Raw genomic sequence first — 10,501 nt, 5'->3', positions numbered from 1 at the left:
CTGCCACGGGAGGGTAGGACAAAAGATGTCATGCAAGTTCTTTTTCATAAGCATGTATGACTATATTCGGAATACATGCCTACATTACATTGATGAATTGGAGCTAGTTCTATGTCACCCTATGTTATAGCTATTACATGAGGAATCGCATCCGACATAATTATCCATCACTGATCCAATGCCTATAAGCTTTTCGCATATTGTGCTTTGCTTATTTACTTTTCTGTTGCTACTGTTACAATTACTACAAAACTGATATCTTTACTTTTGGCACTGTTACCATTACTATCATACCACTTTGCTACTAAACACTTTGCTGCAGATACTAAGTTATCCAGGTGTGGTTGAATTGACAACTCAACTGCTAATATTTAAGAATATTCTTTGGCTCCCCTTGTGTTGAATCAATAAATTTGGGTTGAATACTCTACCCCCGAAAGTTGTCATGATCCCCTACACTTGTGGGTTATCACTCCTATCCCGGCTGCCCTTTAGCCGGCTCCCGCAGTGACCGTCGTCGTATGGGAAGATGCATATTGCGTTTGCCGAGGCCCTCCAGCTGGCAGTCGGTTGGCCGTCTGAAAGGTGGTGTCCCCGAGTCGACAACGACTGGGCGCTAAGGCCACTCCTACTGTGCTTGCTGCTGGTTTGCGACGGCCGGAAGATCACGGACGCCGCCGCTGCTACTGCAGCTCCTTGCCCTCTAGGTGTTCCAGTTCGGCTGCGGCAGCATCCGCCGCCCTCATGTTCTTAAAGGGGGAGTTGTAGGTGGGCCAGTTGATACCCAGCATCTGGCCGAGACCCTGCCTCGGCACTGCATCTCCTCTCGCCAGTCGAGCCCGTCAGCAGCAGGGGTGAAGCCATGGGCGGTGTTGTACTCGCGCAGCACGAACTCCATCCGGCGCTGCATGGCGGCATGCTCCGTGGCCTCATCGAGCAGGCGCTTGCGCGTCTCCTCGAGCTTGGCCGCAGCGACATTGGGGTAGTTGTCGAGCGCGATGGGTGCGCGGGTTCTGCACTGCCACACGTAGTCGGTTCTCCAGGCAGGCGTGGGACGTCCCCGCTGCTATTGCATGCTGCTCAAAGACAGGGCGCTTGCTGCGGTGGCTTCCGGTGGTCGGCACCTCCACGTGGGTGCAGAGGTCTACAATGTTGTGGGAGATGACTCGGGCGTGGCTTGCTGGCGGCTTGGCGAAGGTGAGCACTTCGCGAGGTTACTCATCGGAGATGACCGCAACATAGACGTGGTGATCGCCTAAAGGGATGATGGAGTCGCCCGCAGGGAAAGCAACATTCGTGAAGCGCACCGCGATGTCGTTGGGCAGTCAAATGCTTCGAACCTGCTGACCACGCCGTGCGCGACGCACTTGCGAAAGGGAGTGAAGGGTCTTCAGGAACATGACTCTGGTCGGCGCTGCGGGGGGGCCCACGATGGGCGCCAATTGTCATGGTATTCGCACGGCGGCAGCTGCCATGGGATGGCCTAATCCTGCATCCGGACACGGTCGGTGCTCATCGGTCCATAACCACACGAGATAATCCATCTCATGGCATCTGTCGTGCAAATACCACAACACTGCTGCTCGTACTCCTTGTCCGTGATGGTGTACACCAGGGCCCATGCCGCTGCGCGAATTGCTGTTGCGGCAGCTAGTCCTCATCGTCGCCGGAGGATATGACGATCTCCGCCTTCGTTGAGGAGCCTCCCGCCGATGATGACGACGGCACAGGAGTTCAAAGGTGGCGTCGCCATGATCTTCCGGAGCCCATCTTGAAACCACCGCCTGCCGGCGACGAGGCGCACGACTTGCCTACCGCCGGAGTTATGGAGGAAGGGGCTGGGTGGGGAGGAGAAGGAGGAGGAGGAAGGGCGAAGAGATTACGGTGTGGACGGCGTCAGAGCAGGGCTTAAATAACCACGACTTAGGCCATGCGAAGGGCCGGTTAGCCGTTTTAATGCGGCGTAGCAGCCGGAGTTGGTTCCTCGGGAAGCTGCGTCCGCATTGAAGCGGCGGCTCCTGAGTCGTTGTGTAGTATTATGTTACCATCACATAACGCTTCTCAAGAAAAGTTGAGTCTACAAGCTAATAGATGCAACCATATATGGTACTTACCTATATGACACTTTGTACTATGAAGATGGTAACATAGACTCCAAACACATCTCTCCCCATTAACTAGCTGCCATATAGGTAAACTTGTCTTGGGATGTGTTAGGCTAGTCATAGTGGGGAGTAACTTACACTAGTGTCATGCATATGACACTACTCTATATTACTATTTTTATGTGGATAACGAGTAATTGCTATCTTGTTACACAGATGAAACTTTTGATTCAAATTTGATATTTTTCGAACTTTCACCTGTCCTTTTTCCTAAAGAAACATCGGTGGTTCTTCTCTTTTGCTCTCTTTCCTCGTCTGTTCCTCGGTTTGCTCCGGTACGGGTCAATGTCTATGTCATGACCTCACCTTCAGGAATCTCTCCCATCGTCACTTTGGTTCTTTCCGGGACAAAAGATCTCCACCACGTCAGACAACCTACCTCTTGTAGAAACATTGTTCAACACGGTTCTTGCTTGGAGACATGACGAGAACCTCAAAATAGTAGTCCTCCAAAAGTTGGTTGATTACTGCTGGTGGCGGTCTCAATCTTCTTCAAGTGTCACTAGCTAGTGGAGCACTTGTCCAACTAGTAGTGGCTGCTGTCTGCCGCCTCTTCTCCTCTAATTGTCTGCACCGCTTTCACAGTCAACGGTCTCATGCCAGTCCCTTGTTGAGACAATCATATGCACACTGTTAGTACTTCTCAAACAAGAAAAAACAAAGAATTACTCGTCTCTCCATTGATAGCATCTTCTAGGAAATTACATGAGCGACGCGGCCAAATGCACGTCGTCGCGGGCCACGCTATATAAGCCCTAGCCATCACCCAAACGTGACACACCAAGACAACCAACTGCCCCACACACACGCACACATCAAGCGCAGCGCAGCTCGATCGATCCGGCAGCTAGGTAGCTATGGCCGGGAGGAAGGTGATGAGCAACGCCGGCGTCGCGGCCGCGCTGGTGGCGCTGCTGGTCGTGGCGGCGGCGTCGGGCGCGGCCGGGATTCATGTCTGCAACGTGGACACCGGGAGCATGGTGAACAACTGCAGGTCCTACTGCACGGTGGGCAGCAACGAGGCCAGTCCCAGCGGCGCGTGCTGCGGCGCGGTGCGCGGCGCCAACTTCAAGTGCCTCTGCAAGTACAAGGGCCTGCTGTCTAAGGACATCGACGCCAACCGCGTCATGCAGATCCCAGCCAAGTGCGGCTACGGGGCGGCCTCCTGCTAGTCACGCATTATGCAGCTCGATTCGCGCCGGCCGACGCGGTCCGCCGCCGGTCGCCGGTTGCACGAGTAAATCGTAACGTCGTATTTTGATGTCAACTTTCACTCGTTCGTAGGAGTACGTACGTTCTGGTCGGCTCGCTGATCCTATCGTGCGTGCGTGCTTTGTGTTGGCCATGCATGCTACCTTTGTATCCTCTTCCGCTTTTCGTAAGTCATGTTGCTGTGTGTCCACAACTATGTGGCAGAAATAAAACTTGTTTCCCGCGTCTCTCTATATAGATTTTTTTATCATCTATTAATAATGCCAATAAGTTATACTCCCTTCATTCCACAATGTAGTGCCTATAGTACATTTTTCTAGTGGCTAGACTGGATTTCCTGGGCGATGCATTTGGCGGTCGACCGAGTTTTTGATGTGACTTTGTAATCTCTAATAGTTGGTGCGCTTACAACGAAGGGATGAGAAAATGCAATCTACTCCCTTCATTCGGAATTACTTGTCACAAAAATGAATGTATCTACAACTAAAATACATCTAGATACATTTATTTTTGAACGAGAAATTCCGAACGGAGGGAGGGAGTATATATGTACGCGGCCCACTGGATGAACCTAGGCAATCCATGTTTGGTTCACGGGTGTCGGCACGACACGTCAGTCAGTTTTTGATCATCAACGGGTCGCCTCAGCAGCCGTATAAATGGCACTGCACTCCACTCCACTAGCACAAGTGGAGCTGCTGCATGTGTCAAGACCGATCGATGCAAGGAAATTTCCAAGGCTGCATGAATGGTAGTACCGCACTCCACTCCACTAGCACAAGTGGCAGTTTCCAAGGAGACTCTTCTTCAAAGAGACGAAGACCCCCGTGTCGCTCTCCTTTGTAAGACAATAGGTTTGGGGGAACTGGCTCAACCCTCTAGGGGTGGCCTATCACATATATATAATGAAGGGGTACAACGTTACATCATACATGCACATATACAGAAGCTATACAGTCTAATATCCTCCCTTAATCTTAGCCACTTTCTAAAAATCTAGAAGGGTAAGATTGCGCCGACAATTCTCAAACTGTGGCAGAGGTAACGGCTTGGTGAAGATGTCTGCAAGTTGATCTTTGGAAGAGATGAACTTGATCTGTAGTTGCTTCTGAGATACCCGTTCCCGTACAAAATGATAGTCCACTTCGATGTGTTTCGCTCGGGCATGAAATACCGGATTAGCAGATAGGTATGTAGCACCGATGTTATCACACCAAAGAATAGGAGACTGTGATTGAGATATACCCAACTCCTGAAGTAAAGACTGTACCCAGATAATCTCTACAGTTGCATTAGCCACAGCCTTATACTCAGGTTCAGTACTGCTACGTGAAACAGTAGCTTATTTCCGAGCACTCCAGGCGATCAAGGTAGAACCAAAGAACACAGCATAGCCCCCCGTGGATCGTCTGTCATCCGAACTGCCAGCCCAATCCGCATCAGAATACGCTGAAATTATCCCAGAGGGGTTCGGTCGAATGTGCAAACCATAGGACAATGTGAAGCGAATGTAACGCAAGATGCGCTTAACCGCGGACCAATGAGCGTCACGAGGTGCCTGGAGATACTGACATACTCTGTTAACAGCAAAGGAAATATCTGGATGGGTGATCGTCAAGTACTACAACCCACCAACAATACTCATGTACTGTGTCGCATCAGCAGGGGGAAGGAGCTCGCCATCTATAGCAGTGATCCTGTCAGTAGCAGACATAGGTGTAGTAGTTGGTTTGTACTTAAGCATTCCAGCCCGCTGCAATAAGTCCAAACAGTACTTCTTCTGCGTCATAACAAGACCATCAGAGAGAGAAGCAACTTCCACACCAAGGAAATAGTGAAGCTTCCCAAGATCTTTGAACGCAAAGTCAGCACCAAGAGACCGAACAAGAGCAGCAGCAGCCGACTGAGAAGAAGTGACAAGTATAATATCATCCACATAGACCAGCAGATACATGATAACTTCGGGCCGTTGTAGAAGAAATAACGAAGAGTCAGCAGCCGATGATGCAAAACCATGAGCACGAAGGGCTGTCGCAAGACGAGCATGCCAAGCAAGGGGAGCCTGCTTCAGACCATAGAGTGCTTTCGTGAGACGACACAGATAACCAGGACGATCAGGATCAGAGAACCCTGGTGGCTGCCGCATATAGACCTCCTCCTCCAGGACACCATGGAGAAAGGCATTCTGCACATCAAGCTGACGAAGAAACCAACCCCGAGTAACTGCAAGAGAGAGAAGAAGCCTGATAGTAGTAGGTTTAACCACTGGACTGAAGGTGTGTTCATAATCAAGACCATAACACTGCCGAAATCCTCGAGCAACCAGCCGCGCCTTGTAGCGCTCAATAGAACCATCAGAATGCTTCTTCACTTTGAAAACCCATTTCGAATCGATGACATTAAAGCGGGGTGGTGGCGGAACAAGAGTCCATGTCTTGTTACGAAGAAGAGCATGGTACTCATGTTCCATGGCCTCTCGCCAATGAGGTATGCTGAGAGCAGCTTGGTACGTACGAGGCTCAGAGGTAGGATCTGCACGGACAGCAGCCAGACATGCAGCCAACCAGCCAACCATACCATCAGTGCGCTGTTTGGGCTGAAACACACCACTCCGACTCCGCGTATGTGGTCGTTGAGGAGCCACAGGAGCCACAGGTGACGGTGATGGCGACGCCTCAGCCATCGACGGAGATGCCTCAGGAAGCACCGACGGTGATGTAGGCAGTGACGACGATGGCGACGCCTCGGCCATCGATGGAGATGCCTCAGTAAGCACCGGCGAGAGGGCACCGGAGGCAGGTGAGCTCGGCCCAGGCGAGCACGGCCCAGGCGTGTCAGACCGAGAGGGTGACGAGGCCGGCATGGCGGGCCGAGAGGATGACGGGGCCGGCGTGTCCTGGCGAAGCGGCGAGGCCGGCTCCGGGCCCAGGGGCGACGTGCCGATCAACCCAGGGACCGACGAAGGCGGCCCAGAGACCAAGGGCGCTGGTCCAGGGGCCGGGGGTGCCGAAGCAGTCGGCGTAGTAGGAGGTTCGGTCCGACGTGCATGGGCATGATTGCCGAGGCCATGCAGGGACACCCCGTGATCGTCAGGAGGAGACGATGGCGCCTCCAAAATCTCCAACCAAGCCCCACGTCCAGTGCCTGCACCATGGTTAGGCAACAAAATAGGAGAGTATGCAACATCATCAAATTGGTCAGATACAACGGAGGATGAATGCAAAGATGGTGGTTTAGCAGTGGACACAGGAAGCTTGGCAAAGGGAAAAACATGCTCATCAAACACGACATCCCGAGATATGTAGACACGATTTGTGGGAACATGAAGACATTTGTAACCTTTATGAAGAGAGCTATAACCAAGAAAAACACACTTCTTGGAACGAAACTCAAGCTTGCGTTTGTTATAAGGGCGGAGATGCGGCCAACCAGCACACCCAAAAACCTTAAAGAAGGTATAATCAGGTTGTTCATTAAGGAGAACTTCAATGGGAGTCTTCATATTCAAAACACGAGTGGGGGTGCGGTTTATGAGAAAACATGCAGTGGTAAGAGCATCACTCCAGAACCGAAACGGAACCGATGCATGGGCCAAAAGAGTAAGACCAGTTTCAACAATGTGACGATGCTTACGTTCCACAGAACCATTCTGTTGATGTGTATGTGGACAGGCTAAATGGTGAGCGATCCCAAGCGACTGAAAGAAGGAGTTGAGGTTGCGATACTCAACCCCCCCCCCCAGTCCGACTGGACATGAACAATTTTGTGCTTGAGAAGGCGTTCAACATGTTTTTGAAACTGAACAACAATGTCAAACACATCAGATTTGCGTTTAATACGATAAAGCCAGGTAAAGCGACTATAAGCATCAACAAAACTGATATAATAATTGTGACCACTGATAGAAGTCTAAGCAGGACCCCATACATCAGAAAAAACAAGTTCTAAAGGATGTTTAACCTCACGACTGGACTCCGAAAAAGGAAGTTGATGACTCTTCCCCTGCTGACAAGCATCACACACTGCTACATCTTTATTACTAGACATGTTAGGAAGCTCATGACGATGCAAAACATGATGAACGATAGGTGTGGCCAGGTGACCAAGGCGAGCATGCCACTGTGACGGAGATACCCGAACTCCACTGAACACGCGGGCGACACCAGGATGCTCCAGACGATAGAGTCCCTGGCACAACCGCACGCTAAGAAGAATGTCCCGTGCCCCGATCCTTAATAAAAAGATCAAAATGATGAAATTCACAAAGCACATTATTATCACGTGTGAGTTTAGGAACAGAAAGAAGATTACGTGTCACAGAGGGAACTCTAAGCACATTACGAAGCTGAAGACTCCTATTTGCATGCCTAGTGTGAAGAGATGCTTGACCAATATGAGATATATGCATACCTGCTCCATTGGCGGTGTGGATCTTGTCAGAGCCATGGTAGGGTTCGCGAGTATGGAGCTTTCCCATCTCACTCGTCAGATGCTCCATTGCCCCAGAGTCCATATACCAGTGAGGATCAACAGAGTAGGACTGAGTGTGCCCTTGCTGCTTTGTGGACACCGATCGATCTTCCATGGCCACCTGACGTGCAAAGTTGCGCGCGTCCTTGCCATCATTGCCAAGGCCCAGAAAACTCTTCTGAAAGGGTTTGTGACACTTAGAGGACCAGTGCCCATCGAGGCCACAAAGCTGACACACACGCTTACCGCCAGCCCCCAATAATGTCGCGGTAGGAGGGGGGCCGAGGCGGGCGGTGGTGGCAGCCCCGAAGGAGCCCGGGATGATGAAGAAGAGCGGCCACCCTTGGTGGCGGCGTTGGACGAGAGGGAGCCGTTGCTCCTGGAGCGGCGTGTCTCGACCCGCTGCTCAGTGAGAAGGAGGCGGGAAAAGACCTCGTGCACTAGCATGGGTTTCGAGTTGCCCCGCTCGTTGATAATCTCGACTAAGGCATCATACTCCTCATCAAGACCATTGACAATAAACGAGTTGAACTCGGAGTCGGTGAGGGGCTGTCCAATAGAGGCCAACGTGTCGGCAAGGCCCTTGACCTTGTTGTAGAACTCAGTGGCCGTGGAGTCAAGCTTTTGACACTCCCCAAGTTGATGACGGAGCGCAGAGACACGAGCCTGCGACTGTGCTGCAAACGAGCGCTCGAGGATGCTCCACGCCTCATGGGACGTCTTGGCAAAGACAACAAGACCGGCAATGGCCGGAGTGAGCGACCCCTGGATAGAGGAGAGGTTCACCTGGTCCTGCCCCATCCAAACACGGTGCGCCGGATTGTAAACCGGGACGTGCACGCTATCGATCAGCGCAGGGGGACAGGGGAGAGAACCGTCGACGTAGCCAAGCAGGTAGTGACTCCCAAGAAGCGGGAGAACCTGCGCATGCCAGAAGATGTAATTGTTCGACGACAACTTGATGGTGATGAGGTTTTTGAAGTGAAACGGCGGCGGCGGTAGGGAACCCGTGGAGTAGGTTGCTGGAGGCAAAGGCGCCATAGGGGCAGTGGCCACAGGTGCGGCCGCGGGGACGGACGGCACAGGAGCCGCGCTTGACTCGGCGAGGCCGGCCATCAGGGCCGAGGCAGAGGCCGACATCGGGGCGACGGCGGCGTCGCTGACGAAGGCGGGCGAAGAGGCGCCCGTCGTGGCGCTGGAGGTGTGGACCACCAGCGAGTTACCCGGCGACAAGGAGAAGAAGGAGCCGACGCTCCTCGTCCCGATCGGGAGTGATGCGGCCGCGGCAGAGTCGAGGGGCCGGGAGAGGAGGGCCGCCAGGGAGGCCGGCTGGTAGCTGGCCGTGGAAGAGCCTGAGGCGGCGGATCCCGACATGGTGGCGGCGGCGCGATCTCAAGGATGGCGACGGCGCGACGTGATCGACGAAAGCGGCGGCGGCGGCGTAGGGTTTAGCGGAAGTGTTTGACCTAGTCTGATACCATGTAAGACAATATGTTTGGGGGAACTGGCTCAACCCTCTAGGGGTGGCCTATCACATATATATAATGAAAGGGTACAACGTTGCATCATATGTACACATATACAGAAGCTATACAGTCTAACATCCTTCAAGAGCGGCATGGGCGGCACACAGGTCTCCTCCTTCGGTCATCCTCCTCCGGGTATATACCCTCCCCTCGCCGCGAACGTACAGCGCCGCCGGGTATAGCCTGGACGGTGCCGGCGCTGGCGGGGCCTCTCTCTCGCGCGCCTCTAGTGGATCTAATGGGGAGGTGGCTTCTCCCACACGCCCCCGTGGATCTGGAGCGGCGGCGACTGAAAGACCCGCTCGTCCGCGGGGCTGTTGGGGCTCGTGTGTGGCAGCTCAATCGATGCCACCGGGGCTTTGGATGGACATTTTTAGAAATCTCATGATTTTTTCAAATCTATAAGAAAAAGGTAGCCATTTTTTTATGAATCGGCGAGCAAAAAAAACGAAAATAAAAACAACGAGGAAAGCTCAGCGAGCGATGGACTACTATTTGAGCCCCGGCACACAAGCGTTCGTATGGGCGCATTGAGCTATATCTCGCCCATACCAGTCTTGCCTACAATGCAGTGCTATTTTTTTTCTCGAATACTAACGGCAGTGCTATTGGGTCGACCAAACAGTACAGTTGTGTGCGAGTTATTTCTTCTGTGGTTTTTATCGGTTTTTCAGTGTTCTGCATTGGTTTTTTTTTGCTTTGTCTATGGTTTTTCTTTTTCTTCGATTTTCTTTGTTTCTTTTTTCTGTTTTCCTTTTCCTTTTACTTTTTAACACATGTATAAATTTTAATACACATTGTACATTTTTTGTATACATCAGGAACATATTTTTATAATATTTTAATATTTTTCAAATACATGATTAATATTTGTTCAAATATAGTTTTGGCGTCTACTTTTTTCACACACATTTCTATAGATGTAAAACATTTTTTTATTATGTTTAAAAAAATTCAAACACATTATGAACACTTTTCCAAATACAAGGTTTGAACAGTTCCTGAATACGTCTTAAATTATTATTTTTTGAAATACAGGTTGAATTTCTTTTGAGTGAGACAAAACATTTTTAAACTATGTGAATATATTTTGACAATGTATAAACATTTTTTAAATGTCACAAGATT

At 51.2% G+C, this 10,501-nt stretch overlaps 1 protein-coding gene across 1 annotated transcript; it reads left to right on the top strand.

The window, feature by feature from the left end:
• The first annotated feature begins 2,933 nt into the window (after positions 1–2,933).
• On the top strand, positions 2,934–3,604 carry LOC123066158 (male-cone protein 1). Its single transcript, XM_044489302.1, has one exon. It carries the CDS (start codon positions 3,023–3,025, stop codon positions 3,335–3,337), a length of 315 nt encoding a protein of 104 aa, XP_044345237.1. The 5' UTR covers positions 2,934–3,022; the 3' UTR covers positions 3,338–3,604.
• The last annotated feature ends 6,897 nt before the right edge of the window (positions 3,605–10,501 follow it).

The sequence above is a fragment of the Triticum aestivum genome, chromosome 3B, assembly GCF_018294505.1.
Source record: "Triticum aestivum cultivar Chinese Spring chromosome 3B, IWGSC CS RefSeq v2.1, whole genome shotgun sequence".
Lineage (NCBI taxonomy): Eukaryota > Viridiplantae > Streptophyta > Magnoliopsida > Poales > Poaceae > Triticum > Triticum aestivum.
The sequence above is the reverse complement of the archived record's forward strand: the minus strand, read 5'-3'. Positions and strand labels throughout refer to the sequence as shown.